General features: G+C 43.1%; 1 protein-coding gene across 6 annotated transcripts in view; it reads left to right on the top strand.

Annotated features, from left to right (window-relative positions):
- The window catches only part of CPS1 (carbamoyl-phosphate synthase 1), a 105,213-nt gene that overhangs the window by 2,816 nt on the left and 79,510 nt on the right, over positions 1-22,887 (top strand). For 2 of the 6 annotated variants that reach the window (XM_064433631.1, XM_064433632.1), the window contains exons 2-7: positions 7,841-7,985; positions 14,092-14,201; positions 18,153-18,297; positions 18,859-18,948; positions 19,355-19,411; positions 21,777-21,869. In XM_064433631.1, the coding sequence (XP_064289701.1) occupies positions 7,841-7,985; positions 14,092-14,201; positions 18,153-18,297; positions 18,859-18,948; positions 19,355-19,411; positions 21,777-21,869 (640 nt within the window). Of the gene's footprint in view, positions 1-4,372; positions 4,546-7,840; positions 7,986-14,091; positions 14,202-18,152; positions 18,298-18,858; positions 18,949-19,354; positions 19,412-21,776; positions 21,870-22,887 lie in introns of all 6 variants that reach the window. The other 4 variants (XM_064433633.1, XM_064433635.1, XM_064433634.1 and 1 more) reach the window with 4 other exon arrangements.

The following is a 22,887-nucleotide window of genomic DNA, read 5'->3' as shown; positions in this document are numbered from 1 at the left end:
CTTTTAAATGATCCACAGTAACAAGCCAATGAAATGTATGAGCCTGTAGAATCACAGGGGAAAAAGAGGATGGCTGCCAATCCTGGCCCGTTTGGAAAAATGTCTTTTTAGAAAATGTCAGGGAATGAGAAATATTGCTCCCTCCAAACATCTTCCAGCAAATGGAGTTTGGTTCCAGCCTGCAGTCAAACACTGCAGGCACCTTCTGGGTATCTCTGAGATTCCTGGCAGCAGTCTCCCTTGGTGGCATCACCATGGAAATAGGAGTTGTGTCCGAGGCATGGTGCTCCTTGTGGCATCATCACCATGGAAATAGGAGTTGTGTCCGAGGCGTGGTGCTCCTTGTGGCATCATCACCATGGAAATAGGAGTTGTGTCCGAGGCATGGTGCTCCTTGTGGCATCATCACCATGGAAATAGGAGTTGTGTCCGAGGCAAGTGCTCCTTGTGGCATCATCACCATGGGAATAGGAGTTGTGTCTGAGGCAGGTGCTCCTTGTGGCATCATCACCATGGAAATAGGAGTTGTGTCCGAGGCGTGGTGGTGCTCCTTGTGGCATCATCACCATGGAAATAGGAGTTGTGTCTGAGGCAGGTGCTCCTTGTGGCATCATCACCATGGAAATAGGAGTTGTGTCCGAGGCGTGGTGCTCCTTGTGGCATCACCATGGAAATAGGAGTTGTGTCTGAGGCGTGGTGGTGCTTGTGGCATCATCACCATGGAAATAGGAGTTGTGTCCGAGGCGTGGTGCTCCTTGTGGCATCACCATGGAAATAGGAGTTGTGTCTGAGGCGTGGTGGTGCTTGTGGCATCATCACCATGGAAATAGGAGTTGTGTCTGAGGCAGGTGCTCCTTGTGGCTCTGGGAGCAAACTGCACTTCGGGTTTTCCTTATCACCCTCCAGCAGCACTCTTCTGCCAGCTCAGGGCTTTTGCTGCATAAGGACTTTCTGAAATCGACCTGTTGGAGTAATGTCAGTCATTTCCAGACACTGCAAGGGTTTTTCTCTGTTTCTTCCAAGTCAGCTGATCTAAGAGGAGCTGCTAATCTCAGCAGCAATGAAATTTGACCCGTTTTCAAGATGTTGTTTCTTTTTCTCTTGCTGAAGATAAGAGCCTTATCTTTGTCAAGTTTGGGTGAAGCATGGGCTCTGTATCCCAGACAGAGGAGTGTACCCTGGGCTGTTCAAGCCTTAATAAAAAGTGTAATCTCTTTGAAAATAGATTTTCTCTAATGTGGGAATAGTTATTGTTAAGCATTTTATAAACTTCCTTTACTCATCAAAATGCTGTCTTGATTTTTGCATAAAGACAAAATTTGTAAGAGAAGGAATGTGCCAAGTTAGGCAATTCAGAATTAGTGAGAAATTTGCTATTTTTTCAGAAAGCTTTTTCACATGGCATTGATTTGAGATTTTCAATGATGTTGTTACATTATTTTTCCTTACAAAATGAAAAATGTTTATTAGCTTTTAAAACTATCATAGAGGATGTTAATTGAAACTGTCACAGGGCCTGTTTTCTGTGAACACTTTTGTATCCTGAATTCCTGTGGGATCTGCTACCATCCCTGGATACTTTGGTTGTTTTGAGGCATGTTTCTTTCATTTTATGAAACTGTGAATAGGGCATGAGGGTCTGTTTCCAGAGCAAACTATTTACCTCACAGAACTGAATTGCTCTTGGCTGTCAGCTAGACTGAACGAATGTTTTTGAAGGAAAATGACATGGCATCTCAGTTTGATTCTGATGCTTTTTGACATTTCAATTAAAATATCAAAATGAAACTCTTCACTTATTGTGCTAACTGAAACTTCATTTTGGGTTTGTTTTGGAAAGTTTGGTTTGTTTAAAAAAAGAAGCCAAACAGAAGGATTTTTTTTTCATTTAAAAGAGGAAAAATAGTATCTCCCTTAAAATGTATTCTGTAGTAGTGAAGATAACTACTTGCAATACTTAATAAAATCAGACTTTAAGCCACTCAATTTAAAATGTTTCTTTATACTTTTCTATTTGTTTGGACTCCCAAACAAAAAAGTGAATTAGGAAGATGTTCTGAGTTATAGGTACTGTCTTTTCTATCCCTAGCTATGAATATGTCCATGTTTTCTTCAGTCAGAGCCTTTGTCCGCCAAAGATCATGAGGAGGCCAGCCTGAATTTTGCAATTTTGTTTCTCAGGCCCTCTCCAACATGAAGTTTACGTGTCCTGTTCAAAGCACCTTGTGCTTTTGATACATTTACATTAGCTCAGGCTCAGGTTTGTGTGTTCTCCTTTACCCAGAAACACTTGTTTTCTACAAATGAGAGCTGCAAGGTTGGGACTTAAGAATAAGGTTTAAATTGTGCTTTTAAAAACAGATTTCATGCTGGTTTTCATAGGTATTATTGCCTTCTGCAGGAAATAGTTAAGGTTTTGTAGGATTTTTGCTGTTTCTTGGCTTCTGTCCTGTGAAGTGTGCTCAAGGGACAGCAGCTCTCAGGACCCGTGGAGTGGGGTCACACAAAGAGCTGGGAGACTGTTATTCATGCAGAAAAACTCTGTAAGGAAACTAAGAGCAAAAAGCCAGATCTCAGGGGTAGAAAGGACTTGGGACTGAAGAGGACTGAGCACTTTTTATCTCAGGGAGGCACTGAGCTGGATGGAAAACAAGCTGCAAGCAAGAGTGCAGTGGGCAGCTAGAGGCAGTCCCTTTTTAGTGACTGTTTTTGCCTTGTCACTTGGAATTGTTTCCATCTGAAAAAAAAAATCATCTGAGTTTATACTGAATCATTCCTGGCACAATCATGTGAGTTAGTAAGTCTGAATCAAAAAGCAGCACCTGAATCTGAAGATCTGCTAAGACCTCTACTGTTAAAATTTAAAATACTCTTTTCTCCAGGCCTCCTCTTTATGCCTCGTGAAGGCTGACCTAGAACAGAGGCTAGACGGAGTCAAAGAATAAAGTAGGGATTTATTAAAGACCTCAATGGATCCACCTTGGGCAGCACAAGAGCCCAGCCAGGGCTACACCCAAGACGAACCAAAGTGGTCACAAAATGGATGACTAATCACGAGGTTTCTCACTTTTATAAGTTCTGGTCTATTTGCATATTGGAGTTAATTGTCTAATGATAGCTTTAGCTCATAAAGCCCCATCATTGTTTTTCTCTCTTCAGTCCATGTTGTTTATGCTCTTGGGCCTGAGATTTGGATCATTTGTCCTTGGTCCCCAGCTAGAGAAGGAATTGTTTTTTCTCCCTACTCTGTGCAGAGAGCTCACCATCCCCGAATATGAAGCTCAGAATTACACACTAAAGCAGTACAGAATCTGAAAAATAGAAAAACTAAAACCTGAGGCATCACTCTAAAACAGAATAAACTCCATGGAAAAAACCCCCATGTTCTGGCTGTGGCTTTAAACAACAGAATTCAGGAGAGCTGAGGGATAAGACTTGTACTTGGTTCTTATTCCTTTCAGTTTCTCTCTATATACACAGGTGAAGATCAGCCTTAGTTTTGAAATTCTTAGCTTGTGTTGCTTTGCCATTTTCCAAACATTGTAGGGTTTTCTTGAAATGCTTCATTTGATCTGAGACTGGATCAAAGCAGCTTTCTCTCCTGCAACAATCCAGGAGGACTGGGAGATGGAGGATGTCTGAATGCTGTTACTTCATTTGCATGTGAACAAGAGAACTTTGTTTATTCCCCCACTACATAATGCAGAAAATTTAAGTTATTGTCTCTGAGGTAATGGGGTTTGATCAAAAATTGCTACCTAGTTCTGCTGTGATCTCTCTTGATAAACTAACACCTGATTAGGAAATATATAGGAAATCTCAATATTTTTCAGGTGCTTTCAAAACTCTTCCTTATAAGTTCCTTGGGAAGCAAGTGGAGCTTGCCTTGAAATGGAAGAAAGGGTTTCAAAATCACTTTGTGGGATTTTGTGTGAGCTGTAGGGGTGGAGGAGAATATTTGTCTTCTTCCCAGTGGTGGCAGAGAATTGCAATTTTGCTGGAACTTTCAACTATTCTGCTTTTCCAGTCAATATTTTTCAAATGTAATTTAGTGGAGACAAGACAGGGTGGTCAGATATTAGACACAATCTGACATATGGCAGGAGAGATTTCCAGAAGTATCTGAAGGACATATGGAAGGAAAAAGCTTTTCTCTGGTTTTACCTATAAGAAATAAAGTTCAATCAATTCATGTGGGCTGCTTGTTACATTTGTCCCAATCCAGGGGAGACTTATGCCACTTGAAGCTCCACTGAGCTGAAGGCAATTACTTGGGACTTGCACTGATGTGAATCTGGCCCAGCATGGTCACAAATTAGCCCTGATCTCTTGGCTCTGAAGCAAGACTGGAACTATCTTGTGCTTTTTACAGAAAACTTGAAAATGAAAAATCCTGCTTAACTTGGTTGCTTAAAGCAGAGCTTCCCAGCTGTGACGAAGGGCTTTAGGTGCTCCCATTTTGGGGCATCTAAGTAGGACCCCATCTCCTCTGAGCACTTCTCTTCTGAAGATCAAGGACTTTGTTTTAAACCTCTGAAAATGCAGGTACTTGCCATTCTTTGAATCTCTTGTCCTTGGGGATTTGCAAAGCCATAGACCACTGATTTTGTTTCATTTTTATACTCCAGTGGGGCTGTGTGATGAATTTTGTTTCTGGGGTTTTCCACTTGTAAATAGTAACAAAAGGTTCCTGATTTTACCGAGCATTTTGCTCTCCTTCTCCCAGTCCCCCTCTCTGTACACCAGTGTTACTGAGTATGAAGCAAAAGGTTTCATATTCTGCCTTTCTGTGAGCCAGAATTGCAATTTCCCACCTTTCTCTCCCAGTACCTGAACTGTTCTTGTCTGTGTGAATCTTCTGCCATTCCTGATTTCTCTGATTGCCATTCTTCCTCCAGAGCCCCTCCCCAAACTTTCTGTGGGGCTGCTACAATTGGAAGTCCTGTCCTGGCTGGCAAGTTCTAAGCTTAGGCAGAGTGGTTGCACTTTCATAAAACCACGGGTCTCTGCTCTTTTTCCACTATTCTGTGGTTGGTTTTTCTTTTTCCTCATTGATCCCATCTCCTGGTGATTCTGCCTTTTCTGGTCTTTATGTTCAGCAAAGAGCACACTTAAAATCTATCCAAATCACAGAAGGTTTGTTTGTGTGTTAATAGGTTTTCCAGGGCTGAGGCTTCTGTAGGAAATACATTATAAATTCTCTGGCCTTAAGGTGGCAATAGTTTGTGACTTTTTTTAGCATGTTGGCAGTGAGACAAATAGCTTGGATGTTTTCTTCTGGTTTGGGCACAGGGAAATTCCTTTATCACGGGGGAAGCTTTAAGACTCTTATACTGGAGGTATAACCTTCTTCAACTCAGAAGGTCTGAGGTGGGCTTAATCAATTTTGATAATAAAATAGGGAAGACAGCAGGGTCAAATATAAAGCAGTAGTCAGTGGAATATCCTTGCTCTGTAGGTGATAAAGGAAACAATTTTTTTTTTTGCCTGTGGTTCACCCATATAGCATTTAATCCTTAACATGCAGCTGCCACATTATGTGTGTATGTGTACAACAGATCCCTGAACACAGGGTATATGTGGTTATGTAGCTGTTTGCACCTGCAAGGTGCCACTCTGCCAAAAGGCATTGTCCATTTTCTGCTCATTCCTTATGTTCTGTGTTCAGGAATGGCCTCGTGGTGGAAGGAAGGGGTGAGTTTTTGTGTGGATCTGTCAGCTTCATGGTGCAGCCTCACTGCAACTCCCATGGTGGAAGAAGGAAGTAAGGAATTAGCAGTTAGGGTGCTGAAACTGTCAGCATGGTTTGATTCTGGTTCAAATGTGTATCCCAGGGCCCAAAGTCACTCCCTGATTTTGGCAGAGAGTAAAATGGAGTGTGGAATTTCCTGTTCAGTACTGCCATAACAAATAACCTTCCAAGTGCTGTGTATTACACTCATGGCAGTTTGAAGCCAGCATAATGTGAAATGTGACTTTGGAAGAAAGCTCTGCATGTGAGAGCTCACAAGGGTTTGGATATTAAGATGACCTCTCTTGTTCAAAGTATAGGTTTTTGAAGTCCAGTCACTTATAAGCGTGGCTTTGGCTTCTGGATCACTACAGACTAGAGCCAAGCAAATGGAGGAAGAGCTAACAAAAACATTTTCCAGTCCCCTGTATTTATTTGGTTTTTTTTGTTTGGAAAAAGCAAAACCTGTGTCTTTCAAGCTCCTTCAACAAATCAGAATGATTGCCAGATATCTTCTTGTGGGAAAAATTATGTCCTAAACCACAGTTATCAGGAATTATTGTTGGCTTGGTTCTCCTGTCTCTGCACACCTGTAAAGCCCATGTTGAAGCAGTGAGCTTCTCTACACTCAGTCTGTTTTCTGTCCTATCTCTGTCTGTCTCTTTCAATAATCTGGATTTGGGCCTTTTCTGTGTGTTTCTCTTTCAAATATCCAAAAAGCTTTTCATGTCATGCAGTGTACCCAAGCCCATTGCCCTCTCTTCTCTCTATCTTTTATGATGTTCATGACTGTTCAACCTGGTGGATATATAATGAGCTGCACAGGAAATATTTTTATGTGGTACTGGTGTCAATTCAGACTAATCTCAAACCACTGTATAAAAAGAAGTCATGACTATTATTGCCACTAAGTCACCCAAATCCTTTACTGCAGAATGTGTCCACCTGCACAAAAAAATCTGGGTGTATATTGCTTTGAGCCAATTAAAACTTTGATCACCTTGGTTTCAAAAGATGCCTTTTTTTAATTCTTGAAGAATAATAAATGGGCATACTTCTCTCCCAGCTTTTGTCTTAATGAGGCATTTTCATCTCTGGCTAATGAGGAGTATTATTCTTTATGAAGAGTGTAGTGTTATAGGCAAATTAATATAGTTAAAAGATCTGTAGTTGGAGAACAATATGTGGAAAATTTCACCTTTTTTCATGTGTTGACCATTGAAATGTTACCAAAATATGTTCTTCTTTTGCAATAATTAGTTTTTTGTTGTGAAAAAAATATTTTTCATTAATTTGAGGACAGGCACTACTTTGGAACCTGTGCTAGTGCATGCTCTCCAACCACAGAATAAAGATTTCATCTTTCCATGGGATTTGGGTTTCCTGCTTCACACCCTTGTAGCAGCCACAGGCTGTCCCACAGCCAGGTGCAGATGCCACACTGGGAGCTCTCAAAGCCACACTGTGCACAGCCTGGCCCCTGTGCTGTTCAGAACCATGGAATGGTTTGAGTTGGAATGGGATGTTGAAGATCATCCAGTGCCACCCCCTGCCACGGGCAGGGACACCTTCCACTAACCCAGGTTGCTCCAAGCCCTGTCTAATGTGACCTTGGGACACTTCCAGGGATGGGGCAGCCACAGCTTCTCTGGGCAACCTGTGCCAGGGACTCCCCACCCTCAGAGGGAAGAATTCCTTCCTAAAACTTAATCCAAACCTGCTCTCTTTCAGTTTGGACCCACTCCCCCTTGTCCTGCCACTACATGCTCTTGTATTCTTGGGGGGATTTCTCTTTCAGGCTTTGCTGTCTTCCAGGTGGTGTTAAAACCCTGTGACAGTGCTCAGAGACCAGCCTGAGGACGAGAGGTGTTGCAAGGGTGCCTAAGCAAGCACCCTCTGAGGAGGGGTGGGAGGAGGTGGGGCTGCACCTGGGACTTTTAATGGCAGAATAAATGGGAGGTGGAGGGCAGTGCTGTACAGTCACTTCAGTCTCCTGCTGTGCCTCTGTGCTCTTCCCCTGTGATCTACAGGACTATATTGTCAGCAGCAAATCTTGAAGAAATCCACACAAGCAGATTTTTGTTTTCTCTTCTGTGCTTTAAACTTTAGTTACCCATCGGCGGCTTTCAAGATGACAAGAATTTTGACAGCTTGCAAAGTGGTGAAGACTTTGAAAGGCAGATTGAAGTTTTGCAATGTGTCTGCTGATCACTGGAGTTTCTCAAGGACAGGTACCAGACTGTTGAGCATCAAGGTAACAGTGAACTGCTGTTGTTTAATAGATGTGTTTGGCGTGCAGAGATAACTTGCTGCAGATAACAGGGCTTACCTAGAGACATGAACCAGAGGAAATTTGTCTGAGCCCTAAGCAAGGGGGTTGCTTGGCTAAATGGTCTTATTAGCTAAGCAAACACACTTTTTGTCTAGTCTGGAATGGAAGTTGTAGGGTAAATTGCACCAAAAGGTGTAAGTTCAAGGTTTCAGTTAATTATTATATGGTGTTTTCTTTAGAAAACTCACCCTTCTATAGGACTGATAGCTAACAGAACAGATGTTTCAGTCCATACGAAAATGAATTGGCAGAATATTTAAAATCATGCATCCCTTGAGGCATGTTATTAATCCTACTGAATCCATACAGAATCCATTTTCAGTGTATTAGGAACTACAGTGGCTCTGAGGTTAACTGGAGAGGTAGACAACTCTTGTGAATGCATCAGCTCTTGATTTACAGGGGCTGGACCACTCAGTTGATTTCCCCAGCTTTCTAGTGCTCTTTGCTACAGGAGCTGGAGTGGGTGAAATGGGACTTTCTGTGGGAGTTCTGTAGCACTGAAGTGCTGGGCGAGTTCTCTCAGCATGCACTTTGTAAAGAAAAGGCACTTTTGCACAGGTTGTGAGTTGAATGAACAGTGCAATAGAATTAGTAACTGGAGTAGGGTGTTTCAGAGAGTGGTAGGGAAGAGCATAGAGAGACCTGGACTGCAGGTGCTGCCTTACCTGGCAGGGTGGTCTACAGGGCTGATCAGTATTAGTTCTGTCCACTGAGGGCTGGGGTTTCTCTTCCCTGTCCCACAGCCACTCATTTTTCAAGAGTTCTCTGAGCTCCTTGCAACAGATCTGTTACTTGAAGGACAAAGGAAGAATGCTTTCAAACCGACAGAGAATGTTTAGATTAGATATTAGCAATAAATTCTTTACTGCAAAGGTGGTGAGGCACTGGAAACAGGCTGCACAGAGAAGCTGTGGCTGCCACATCCCTGGAGGTGATCAAGTCCAGGTTAGACAGGGCTCTGACAACATTCCAGTGGAATCCTTTGCTCATGGCAAAGGATTGGAATACAGTGATCTTTAAGGTCCCTTCCAACCCAAACCATTCTATGATACTTTTAAAACAAAAATTCCTCTGCAGAAGAATTCAGGATGAGGCAAGAAGTGTTCCTGCTTATACACCCTCCTTCAGCATGTGAGTTCCCAGTTTCTTTGCACCAGAGTGTGGAAGTTAAATCTAGTTGTGAGGCAAGTGACCAAGCAGTGACCTGTGGCTGTGTTTGGTGTTCCAACCAGCCCTAGAGGTAATGGGTATTTTTCAGTAATTTGAGGAAAGCAACTAAGCATGCTAGAGTTAAAGAAACATTTGGACAATACTCTCAGGCACGTGGTGGGATTCTTGGGGTTGCCCTGCACAGGCACAGGAGTTGGATGAACTTGAGCTTTGTGGATCCTTTCCGACTGAGGACATTCTTTGATCCATGATGTGTTTGGACTAATGGCAGTATTAGGTAATGGTCTCATTCTTCCATTATTGCAGGCTTAAATGAGCATTTATTTGCCTTTAATTGCTTTTTCTTGCTGGGCTATTTTAGGAAACATAACAAAATACAATGAAAACATCTAACCTGTGTATAAATTAAGTATTACACAGCATGAGGTGGTAGTTTTAGAAGAATGCCTAATAATGCTTCTCCCAAGTCTGTTTTCTGTCCAGTTTAAACTCACCCTGTGTGGGGAAACACCATTGTAGGTGAATAGTGTTAGATGGGGGGACTCACAGGTCCATATTTCCCTATTACATCCCATCCTTCCATTCTAAAGAAGAGGTGGGCATCCACAAGTGAAAGAGGGGCACGGAGCAGACCAGAGACCCCTCAGGGCTCTCAGCAGGGATGTTGAGCATCGCTGGTTTCAGGTTAATCAAGCTTGTTTAAAATTCAGGAATAGGCAGAGAGGCTGCTGGCTGAAGCTCTTATTGTTTAATGCTCTTCTGAGGCCAATGTAGTTAAATGGGCATGTAAAGGTGGTATGAGCAATAAATAGGTGGCTTGTAACAGTACAGCTGGCTGTGTAAGGAGAGGTTTGGGAGAGCTGTAAAAACCACCAGGAATGAGCTAAAAATGTGGTCAGAAATGAGAGGGAGATGAGGAAAATTTTGTAGAGTGCTGGCTTTAGAAACTATTTCAGATTACTGCAAAAATTCTCTTCAAATGTATTTGAGGCAGGTAGAAAGAAATGGGACAATGACTTCAAGGAGAGAGGTGGGTGAGGAAGCTAAAGATGAATCACAAGGTACTTCAGTCCTCATTTTGCAGATGAAGAGGATGGAAAATAGGGCCAATTCCCATATAGTTGGGAGGAACTCAGTGAACTGCTCCTGTGGGGGAGGAAAAGGGGCGCTCATTTCTATGCTCCTTAGTGACTTGTGCTAGGTATCTCATCTGGCCTGGTTCACTCCTCTCCTTTGAGTTTTGTGATGGACAAATACTTGTGGCATTGTTGTGAACAGCCTTGCCAAGAGTTCAAGTTGTAGGAACTGTGACTTTTCTACCATGGTACCTGTGTTGCTTTTCTTTGGTTTTGTTTTGGATGATAAAGGAATTAATCCAGTGCTTCTCCCCAAAAAATATCCTAAATAGATACTCACCTTGACTTATTAATTTTTCTTACCCTGTCTTCTCTGTGTTAGCCAGAAACAAGTGCGCCAGAGCAAAATCAGATAGATACAGATAGTTATACACAGGGTTGGCAAGAAAAGTCTTGACTGTTAGCTATGGCCAGGTAGATTTCCAGCCTGTGATGTCACAGTACTCACAAGATCAGTAAAAATCAGTTTCTATCAAAGAGAAAATCACTCTTTTGTTGATGGCTATTTTGTCTTGGGACACTGAAATGTAGCTCAGTCCTGGCACCAGCTTTTTATTGCAGAAGGAATCTTGGAGCTTTTGGGCTCTTCTCTGCTTCTGAGCTGTTCTGCAGCCAGCCAGATGTGAGCCAAGAAATGTGGCAGAGAAGTTGTGCTGTGTGGAATTGTGCTGTAGATATTTTGAGATTTTTGCAGATCTTTATCATCCACTTTTTAGATGGGAAGGGCTACTACAGCAGGGAACTAACTGGAACTAATTTCATCTGCTTTCTTACTTCCTTACTGGGTTTAGGTTTGTTTTTCTTTTAACTTCTTAAGTGCTTTCTTTACCTGATGTGTGATGTGGGACCTGAACTAGTTGACTCTTCAAGCTGCTTTGACAAAATACACAAAATCTATCAATGTGACATCAGCATGACCCTTCCTGTTCCATCTTCATCCTCAAAGCTCTTGAAGAGTTCTGCAGCCTCCCTAGAGCACAGGGCCCTCTGCTAAAGGTGAAGCTGCTGATGTGTAGGAAGAATTATTCAGATTGCAAATGGCACATCTTACATTGAGGGGGTGTGGTAGAAACAATTTAGTTGAGATTACAGCAGAGATTTATCTAAAGCTATGTGGGGATGATTTTGAGGAGGGTGAAGACAAAAGGACCTCATGAAGCTCTGGGGGGGTTGTTTGTTTCTTCCTTGTTCTTCTTTTAAAAGTAACTATTTCTCCCAACTGATTCCTGATTGAGCCAACAGGCTTTCTCTGTAGCCTGTAAATCACTTTTCACCTTAAAAACAAAACTGAAAAAACAAGGTAGGCTGGCAGCTTAGGGATATAGTAACACCTCCACTGGAAATGTAAGCAAGAATAATTGCTTTGAGAATGCTCAATGAACCAACCACTTAATTAAGAATAATAAATCAAGGAAGGGAGGGAAACACTTGAACATCTATCCCCTGCTATAGCTGAACTTGCAGGCAGGTTATGGTTGCTCAGGGACATTTTTCTGCATTACTTGAGCACTGTGTAGGGGCTCTACTAGTATAATAAGGGCTTCTATTGAACAGAAATGATTTCTGTGCTGTCTGGTTTAGAAGGGAGGTGGGCAGTGGTGGGAGGAAGGCCATGCAAATCCCTGCCAAGTACTTTAGTGAGGGTGAGGCTCTGAAGCTCACAGTGATTGCTCTGGGGTTTGGCCTTCAGCACTTGGATAAATCTCAAATTTTCTGGTCATTCCACCATGGTAGACTTTGTTTCCTGAAGGATTTTGCCAGGGTTGGTGGCATTACCACAATTCAGGGGTGTGCCCAGTGGTGGGATGCACTTGGAGTTGTTGTTTGTGTGGACTCCAAACTGCGGCCTGCAGGGAAAGGGATCCAGCCTTTAACACCAAGGCTGGGAGAAACTGAATCCAGCAATCAGTGTTCCATGTGGGCAGAGCAGGCTGGGCTTTCACCAGGTTCCCAAAGGGCAGAGGTCCTGTCCCAAGCCCAGCTGGAGCCACCCACACCACCTCTGTGCTGTGCTTTGAGTGTCTGGCAGCTCTCTGCAGTGAGGGGCACAGGGAGGTTAGGGAGCCCACCAACCTGTCATTTTAATTTGGTCTAAACCTAGGGGATTTAGCCACAAAAAATTCTGTTTATAACTGGGGAGGGAGGAGATGTTGGTGTTGCTGACTAAACTGTCCAATGGTGTGGGAAGGTTCCAAAAGTTATGGCGAAATATTTGGAGAATGACTGGGTGTTTGACATTAATGAGGAAAAAATGGCAAGGCTAAAAGCATCCCAGATGCACAGAATTCAATTACTTGGCAAGGCAGTTTGATTTTTAGTGTATTTTGCAGTACATTAGTAATTGATCTGTGTGGTATTTGTAACTGCACTGGGGCTCTAAATGAATGTTTGGCATGATGGTTACAAAATGTTCAATACCGAGAATGAAATTTCTCCTTGCTGTGATTGTTCATCTGATTTACAGCTAATGGAAAGTAGCTCTCCAGCTCCTTTCTGCAGCGAATTGATCTTGATTTTTCTTTTAAAAATCCCAGTAAGAGGAATAGTTCTGTAAAAGAAACCAATATGAAGCTAAATCACAGTGAGAGCTGCTTCCTGTAGACATGCTTAGCACATTTCTTGTGGCACAGACCACTGGGATTTTTGCACTGGAGCTCACTCAGCCTGTGCCTAGCAGACAGCTGTGCTTGCCTTCCAGGGGTGGAGGTTTATCAGGGTCCTGAAAGTTCATTGTCCAAATTCTTTTAAGCCAGGAATTCATTGGCAAGTTTATTTACAGCTTTGCTTACTCTCTCTTGCTCTGCATATCACCAGTGATCCTGCTGTCTGAGGGACTCTCCCATTCATTCTGTCATTTCTGCTGTGCATGTAGTCATTATTTATTTATTAGAAATTGGAGTTCTCTGGTGGTTTCTCACCCAGTGCCTGGACAGGATAAGAAAGGTTTACTTTCCAAGTGGGGCCAAAGAGGGTGGTACATTTAGTCTGATATGTACAAAGACCCAGCTGTGACAATGAATCCCTTAAGGACATCTGTAAAACTCACTCTGTCCCACTTGCCTTGGGTGTAAAATAGTGATGAAACCTGTCAGGGATCCATCAGTTAGTGGGGAACTCAGTTCTGCTGAACAGAACTGGATTTCTCTAGGCTGCTTCTTTCATAGCTGCTTCTGGGACAACTTATGCCTATCCCTGAGGTAACTGAGACCATGAGTGTCCATCTGATCCACGAGTTCCTCTGGTCTAGTGTCCTACAGCAGAATAGACTGTTATTTTGAATGTTGCTGTCTGTGACACCAGTTCAACTAAGCACACACCTATTTTTAGTGGCATTGCTGTATGGTTGCACCAGAAGTTAAACACCTATCAAAGGTCAGAGCTGGATGAGAGCCAGCAGAGTCAGCAGCAGCCTTGAGCAAACACTGAGGAGGCAAGTGATCCTTTCCCTGCAGGGTTATGATGTTGGTAAATTGCAAGATGTCATACGTGGAAAAAATGAACTAAGGCATAAGGAAGGGTGATCACACAGTAATAGCAAGAGTTAGAAAGAAAAAAAGGCATCAGAGTGGTAGTAGAGGTAATGTCTTGGCAGCTGGGAGTGGGAGAAGGGCAGGAATACTTACAGTGCTCGGCATAGAAGGCAGGTATCCTAGGTGCTACCTGTACAAACATCAAGCCTTTCCTCCTGTATTTGAGTCTCTTCATGTGCCTTTCTTTAGGTGCAGACAGCAAATTTGGTGCTGGAAGATGGGATGAAGATGAAGGGCTACTCTTTTGGCTATCCATCCTCCACAGCAGGAGAAGTTGTGTTCAACACGGGGCTCTCTGGGTAAGGCAACAGCAAATGGCATAAAAGCATCAATACTTCTCTGGAAGGTTGTTGAAGTGTGACAGCTGATTTTTCCAAGCTTGTAGGGTCCTGATTCAAGCAGGTACTTTTCTATATTTATAATATTATATTTTTCTATTTATTTTTATATATAAATTTTCTATATTTTCTTCTGCTACATTGTAGTCCAGAGGTACAGAGAGAGAGAATGAAAGATGTCTCAAGCAAACCCCTTGTGCCAAAGCATTTGTGATGATAAGCACCTTTAAAGGCTGATCCAATGATGATAATGAGATACATAGGGTTCTGATCACTTCCAACTGGATTGCTGAGTCAGAGCAGAGGAGCTGTCTGTTCTCCCTCCAGTGTCCAGATCAGCTATAGAGATTTGAAGCATCTGCAACCTTCCTGGTAATGGAACTTGGCTTCTGAGTGCAAAATTTTAAGCCCCAGGTTGGTCACCTTTATGACCCATTTCTTATGTAATTTGTTGGCTCATTCCACAGGTAAGGATGCTTTTGCATTCTGTTCCTTTCCAGCTAAAGGGCAGGGTCAGATTCATGCCTAACCTAGCATGATTTTCTGTCCTCTTGAGTGGTAGAAGCCTATGGCTGATTTAGGTTGGCAGCCAAATGCTGCCAGTGCTTTTGTTGGACTGCTTGAGCAGAGGGAATCTGGTCAGAGGAATGTGGCTTTTGGTAAGGACAGGGACATGTCCTTGGGGATTTAAAACCTCTCTGAAGCTCTTGATGCTTGAGCTTCTTCTGCAGTCATTCATAGCTGTCTTTGCTCATCTGCTTTGTGTTCCTCAAATTATGCTCTCCTTTGGAGATCTCAGTACTCACAGGTTGAGTTTTAAAATGATACCATTGGTGAGAATGTTAAATTGCTGCAGAGCAGAATCAGTTTGCAGAGTTTTGCGTTAGGAGACAATTATTTAAGAATTTTGACAGCACTAATTACTGGCTGTGTTAATATACCTGCCAACAAGCCACTGTTTAATATAGATCAGAATGATGGAGGGCACCAGACTTCTCTTCTCATTGATAGATTATGGGCCATAAATCTTGGCACATCACAAAAGCCAAGGAGGACCTGAAGGATTAATTTCCTCTCCACATGTTACTGTGGCAGTAGAAGTTGTGTTTGTTCATTGTCTAATCATTTGGAGAGGATGCTGTGACAGAGACCTCTTCTGTGCTGGGCAGCATATGGGCATGGAGAAAACTTTCAAAATGTAAGGAAGTATCTTCAGAGCCCCCTATTCAGAACATGACCTTGATTGATTCGGAGAAATGGAAGACAGGAGTTTGCAGCATTGTTGCAGAACATAAAGCTGGCAGATTCCCCTATCAGTTCAGGGATTGCTGTCCATTGAAAGGAACCCTGTAGCTGTACCTCCTGCTCACAGAGATCTGTGTATCCAGAGGAACCCAGGTGTCCTTTCTCCCTGACACTGGAAGAGGCTGTGCCAGGGTGAAGGAGGTGCCCAGGCTGCTGGGGCACGCAGCAGTTTGTCAGCATAGGGAGCTAGAGGTGAGTGCAGGGGTGCTGATAAGCCTCAGACCTGCTTTCTGTGAAGTGGGTGTTTCTGGGTGCTGAGTGGGGCCAGCATGGGCTCTGTCTGGGGTGGTTAATAGGCTGCTCTGCACCCTGTCTCCTCATCTGGACCTACACATTCTGATTAATCTTATAGAAATAGCAGGCAAAGCACTTTATGTGCATACAGCTCTCAGGCCTGAAGTAGCTGAAGCTTGATGAAATGTTGACATATTACTCTGGACTAGAAGGGCAAGAGCACTCTTTTAGGGGTGAAATGTTGAAATTTTGATAGAAAAGCAAGAGGATGAACTTTTCAGAAGCATTTGCTGAAAAAAACCCCAAAGCTACTGTTGCAGTCTTATGTTTGGCATAGGAACAAAAATATGAGATTCTCAATTAAGAAAGAAGAGTTACAACCTATAGAATGTCCCATGGTTGAAATGGCTCTGTAAAGGTGTTTATCTCTAATAGATGTGTGTTTCCTGTGGTATTCTAGTGAGAGAGGGGGTTGACAGGAGTTTACTGAAATCAGGCTGACCTCTGGGCAGGCACAGCAAGGATTTCATCTTGCAGCATGTTTGGAGCTGGTGTTTCCATCTGCCCCTCTCTGTTCCACATGGCATTGTTCCTGCTTAAAGGGCATTGTCTGAGCTCTGCCTGCACACCCCACCCAGACCAAGGGCCCTCTGTCCTTGTTTGCTGATCACAAATGACATGCAAAGGTTAGTGACATTAGCTTTGTCAGTAACAAGTGGTCTTTTGGAGGCATAACCAATTAGCTTGGAAGGAGAGAACAATGCCCAGCATGCCTGTGCCCTGTGCCTGGTACCTACTGCAGCTTTGGGATCACACTGCACTTTGTGTGGTTGGTTACCTGCAGCTGCAAATATAGATTTGAACATCAGGAGAGGCTTACCTGAAAATATTTCCTGGCCATTGTTTATTCAACCTGTCATTTCTCAGAGCTGGCTGGTGTGCTGTGCTGTCTATATCTGCCAGCAGCCAGTCCTGCTTTTGTGAAGAGTTTCCCAGTGTTTGACAATTAATCTTCTGGCAGTAAGTCTGGTGTTCCATAAAAATGTCTCTTGTGCCTTGCTGATATCTGGTAGATGGCTGCAGTTGCCAATTAGGTATTGTTTCAACAATAATGACAATAATTTATTATATTTTTTAATAGGGTAGATTCATCCTGAAGTGTCTTTATGCATTTGGCTCAATATTTGTGGGGATAACTTCATCTGTTGCTAAATTGCATCTGGTTTGGGTTGAAAACAAATAATTGTTTAGGGGATATTTGCAACAGTATACTACAGAATAAGGGAGAAAGTGAGGGACTGTCTGTTAATTTGGAGTTGAAGAATAGGAGCATATAGACCACATTTACCCTGTTCCCTCATATGTGGTAGAAAGTGGGACTGGATCTACTAGGTGCAGAGATGATACTTTGTGGAATCCTAGGTTTGGTCCTCTGCTGCAGAAGAATGTTAAGCACCTGCTTGAATGCCTTTCTCAGCAAGGACAGATCTATCTAAAAGCTGGATGTAAAACACTGGAACAAACTGCCAGGCTTCTGCCTGGGCTAATGACAGGACACACTCTGGGGCCTTGTGACCAGGGGTGCAGTGCTGAATCCTAAATCACTGTCTTCAACTTGCCTTCTTCAGGGATGCACAACCCAGCTTCCAAGCACTTAGGAGTCTGTTCAGATGAAATTAATGGTGTTCTGTGGCTGGGAATATGGATATTGCTAGAAGAGATGCCAGGCCTCTGCTGGGAGAAACTACAGAACTGGGACCATGGCAGGGTTGGTGACAGAGAAGGACCCAGAGTAGTGATGAGGAATCCCAAGGATTTGTCTATGTCCTCTCCCACAAAAAGAGCAGTTACAGCCCTGAGCATCCAAGACAAGCTGCAGAGTGTGGAAGGCACAAAGCCTGGGCAAACAGCTCTGTTGTCTGCTGGCTTTTCAGTTGGAGCCTTCTGCTGCCACTGGGAGGGCAAAGCCCTTACAGCTCATGGAGAGCAAAGCACTGCCCAGGGAGAGGCCAGGCCCAAACTGTTATCAGTGATACTCTGTGCAGGGCTGAGATCTCCCTGCCCTCCCTGTACTTGTTTCTCATGTTAAATCAAAGGACTCTGAGTTTGTTGATAACTTCTGTGCTTTCCTTAAATGAAACATGAGAAGCCAAAGTCTTTCCTTGTTCTCCATGTCAAATGTTTAACCACAAATGGCAAAGTCAGGGCATATTCACAGATGAGTTTGCTTTTGTTCTGGGAATATCTTCACATGAATACCTTTTCTGTCTTTTTGTCATGTGGGAATTCAGACCTGTCTCGTTTTCACTGGTTCTTTTGTGTTCCTTTTGACTCCAGACTAATGTACTTTTCTTCTACTGTTTCTTCACCTAGATACACGGAAGCCTTGACAGATCCCAGCTACAAAGGACAGATTCTCACCCTGGCTAACCCCATAGTTGGGAATGGTGGAGTGCCTGACACGGCTGCTTTGGATGAAATGGGCCTCAGGAAATTTCTGGAATCTGATGGGATCAAGGTAATAGTGGGAGAAGCAGTGCTGATCAAAGGCTTGTGCCCAGCAGCCTGAGTGTGTAAGAGTTGACTGGCTCCCTCATAGAAGAAATACTCAACCTTTCTTTTTCTCCTTCTGGATATTTGTCCTGTGGCAAAAAACACTCCATCTTGATTTCTGTACTAAGCCATGTGCCTTCTGGAAGTATCTGTTCTGAGGTGAAACAACTGTTTTATACACTAACTCCATTGGAAAATGGAACTGACTTTTGAAATGAAGGGTTACTTAAAAGGTAAAGTTTTCTTATTAAAAAAAAATTCAAAATAAATCATTTTGTCTTGTCTTAAGTTTCAATTTTCTTTCTTTTGACAAGAAATGTTTTGTCAGCTCAGTGCAATTTGCAGCTCTGGTTACCAAGGCACATTCCTCTATGGATTTCCTGCTCAAAATGCCCAGGTACAGTCATGAGCTAGCCTGAAGTCTGTCCATGATATGGTTTATGGTGAATGCATAGTGCAAATTGAGGGTATGGGATAAGTACAAAGGTGATCCTACAGTGCAAAGTGATGTTTCTTGTCTCTACAGGTTTCAGGTTTACTGGTGCAGGATTACAGCAATGAGTACAGCCACTGGCAGGCTACCAGGAGCCTGGGAGAGTGGCTGCAAGAAGAACAGGTGAGCAATCTAGATGTAACAACACAATGAGAACTGGCCTGGATGGAAAGATGAGCTCTTTATTTTGTGCTTTTTGGAGCAGAAGCTAGATTTGAACATCTCAGCTATTTATGAGAGGGGATAAGGAGAAGTGAAGAGCTGCAGTGAGGCAGCCTTGGTAAGACTGTGGCTGAGAGCCTGAGCTCCTGACACAAGACCAGGCTGGGATGGGGCTGTGAGCAGCCTGGTCTATTGGAAGGTGTCCCTGTCCATGGCAGGGGGTGGGAACAAGATGAACTTTAAGGTGTCTGCCAAACCAAACTGTTCTATGATTCTGTGACATGCTCTCATAAAAGTGATCTGGCTGCTGTCTTCTTTCCAATTTTTTAGCTGCTTGCTCTCTAACGTTTCCTTGGGTTTTCTTCAGGTGCCTGCACTGTATGGGATTGACACCAGAATGTTGTCCAAAGTAATTCGTGACAAGGTATGATCTGCTTCTCTTGATCCAGTTGCATTAACCTTGCTAATCCTGGGCCCTTTCCAAACCTGGAGTAAAAATGGTACTGCTGGGCTGCCTGGACTTCAGGTGCTGCTCAGATCCATGTGCTTTTCCAAAGGCTTCAGTGCTGCTGGGCAATGCTCTGATCCCAAGGAGCCCCCTCTCCCTGGCTCTGCTCTGGGTTTCCTGTCCTGCACAAGTGATCCAGCACAAGGTGATGTAAATGAAAGGCTTCAGGTAGTGTCAGACGCAACAGGTGGTAGTATCAAACACATCTTAACTCAGAAACAAAGAGAATGACAAGTCTGTGAGGTATTATGGATATTCATTCACAGACAGTGGCACCTTTGGTCAGTGGAAGTTGTCCTGCCCCTCTGAGACAGAGGAATGTCTCCAGTCATCCTCCTGTATTCCCAACCTGGTTTTCTTTGGTTGAAGCCTGCTATTATTTTCAATAGTCATTGCTTTTCTCTGTTTTCCAAGAGCTGACAATTGAAGGTCGTGGGTAGGATTATGCTATGGAGTGAAGGTTAATGTGAAAGTACACTTCACACTGGCTGAAATGGTGATCAAAGCCAGTCTGAATGTAAATTTGCCTTGAAGGCTCTTATTTTCTAATGGGTTATTTGAATCTGCTCTTTTCTTCAGGTGATCAATTTTCAGTCTACAGCCCAACCCTATGCCCCCTTTTATTCCACAGAACAAAACAGGAATGGCCCAGCTTGAATAAAGGAATATTTGTAGAAATGAATTCTGTTAGGAAGATTTGGCATTGTCCTGCTCTTACAGATAGCACACAAGTAGAATTTAATACAATAGAAAATGGCAATATATTTTCTGCTTTCTTAAGACAATGTAGATCACCAGTCCTTTTATACAAAGTCAATACTTTGAATATTTGTCCTGTAAATTAGCTGTGTGTGGTAGAGAGTCCCATTATACCATGACTTTGAGTGGTATTGGTGTATGGCTTTTCTAAAAAAGTGCATAATGTCACCTCTTCCCCCAGTTCTCTCAGGCTGAAAAAAACCCACTTAGTATTTCACTCCATCTCTATAAAAACTGGGGGTGAGAACAGGGCCTCCTTATGATAAATGCAGAAATAAGCAAGGACTTGTTAAAGTGGACTGAAAGTAAATGCAGGGCACCATTTGGCTGAGAAGAAGGGCTTTAAGAGCTTTGTCATCAGCATTTATGGAACTCGCTGCATGGTGGCACTCAGAACCATGGCTCTCAAGCACCACTCAGGACCCTCATTTCCAAGAACAGGACTTGCTGAAGATGATGATTCATGTAAAGCAGCTTGGAGCTGCTTTTGGTGTAAGAAAGAAGACAGAGGATGTCAGCCATTGTTAGGGGCAAAACTCTTTCCTTAAAACTTGCCCATATTAGTGTGCATGGCAGTGCAAGGTATTGGCTGTTGTTTGCCCTAGAGAAATGGCAAGGATACCTCAGGTATGGCAAGCCAGGGAAGTATCTGAAAGGAGAATCACTAAATGCAAGGAGCAATCCCAGTGTGAATACTGGTGTAATATCCACAGGACAAGCGGAATTTAACATGTTTGATCATGAAAGTGGAATGTGATAAATTTACCACAAAACAGGCTTCCTCTGTTTTACTTTGCTCTTCCATCCTTGACAAGTTCTGTAATGGACACTTTGTTCCCATGCTGAGAAGAGGTTAACCCTAGATTAATCCCACTTAGTTCAGGATAAATTGAACTAAGGGTAAAGTCAAAGCAGGGATTCTTTTTCCACTGAGAACTTCAATGAAAAGAAGGATATGCTGCTGGCAGAACAAAAGTGTCCTAGCTTCTGCCAGGTGGTAACATAGAGTAGGGCTTGCTAGAGGTGATTTTTATTTTTAACAGCTTATTCAGAAAACAGCTGGGCTGACCTGCCTCCTACATAGCTTTGCCTTAACACCAGTTCTGCTGCCTTGTAGCTGTCCACAGGAGGCAGCTGAAAACCTCACAGTGGGTTTCCAAAACCAAAAAATCTTCCAACTGCTTTGTGGGTAACTCCCAGATCTATGTGACAGTTATGAGGGGGGCTGAATTCCGATCTTCTTGGAACACAACTCAATTTCATGTCACAACACAGCTTGCCAGACTGCCTATTAACAAATATTACTGCTGATAATGTCTCTTCCCTGAAGGAAGGGGTTTAAACAGATTTTTTTTATATCGAGGAAGGCTCATAAACTTCTGAAAATGCTAAAAATGGTTATAAACTGCCAAAACCCCGTATTTAAACAGCTGTTCTGGTTGCTGGGCCTGTCAACACCTCGTCCCAGTGTTCACAGCTTCTCCTTTGCTCATGCTTTGTTTTTTCTGGTGTATTTCCACAGGGCACAGTACTTGGGAAGATTGAGTTTGAAGGTCAACCCGTGGAGTTTGTAGACCCAAATAAGCAAAACTTAATTGCAGAAGTTTCAACAAAGGTGAGAAGTTCTTGCATAGTATTGGGGCTCTACACTCCAGGTAGTAACTGCTCCTCATTTGCTCTGGGGATCAACCAGTTTTTCTAAACAAACAATTTGGAGACATTTTTTAAACTATGCACCTTTCTAGACCTTTGATGGACTGTTTTCTCAATATCTCTTTGGCTCCATAGGTGTAGTATTGGAGATAAAAAATGGTTTGTGTTGAGCTGAATGTGGTCTGAACCACACTCTGATCAGAGGATTGTCTGTTATAAAGACAGAGAAATATTTGGGATACAGTTAGACCTGGTATATGGTGGATTTTTTCAAACATGAAAAAAATTAATAAAAAGAATGGTTGCTTTCCTTAAAAAAATTAGGAAACATCACAATACCATTTGATAATCTGTGTTGAGGTGTAATTTTGTTAGGGTGATTCCAGAAGAGATTTCTAGATGTCAAAACTGGACCACATTAGGAATCCCCTATATCTAATATTACTGAAATTAGCTGCTGTGCCCATAGATCTGAACAGACTGCAGTGAAGTTTTTACTTTGGTAGCTGGGCATGCAAACTGTGTTCAACTACAAGCTGAGAAGAATGTTAGAGATCATAGGGATGTGCAGGCACACAGTTTGTGGTGATTGGGATGGGGCTGGGCCCAGCCTCATCCCCAGTGGGTGCAGCTGTGAGCAGCAGGTGAGCAGCACTGACAGCAACGAGCCATGGAGTGCCCAGGGGCACTGAGCAACCACCACAGGGAGCAGAGGGCACACAGGGGCAGGGCATCAGCGTGAGGGGATAAAAGGCTGGGCTGAAGAACAAGAAGGGCAGTTGCTTGCAGCCTTCTGAAGTGGTGAGGTGTTGTTCTGTATGGGCTGAAGCTTTCTGAAATTGTGTGGTGATGCTCTGGGTATTGTGGTTGTTTCAACTGTCACATGTGCTGTGACAGGGATGTAGGAAACCAGGCCCATACTAAAAATAGTAACTATTCTTGTACCAATGCAAGTCCCAACATCTTAAATTGTGGCCCCT

Source organism: Passer domesticus, chromosome 10, assembly GCF_036417665.1.
Source record: "Passer domesticus isolate bPasDom1 chromosome 10, bPasDom1.hap1, whole genome shotgun sequence".
NCBI lineage: Eukaryota > Metazoa > Chordata > Aves > Passeriformes > Passeridae > Passer > Passer domesticus.
The sequence above is the reverse complement of the archived record's forward strand: the minus strand, read 5'-3'. Positions and strand labels throughout refer to the sequence as shown.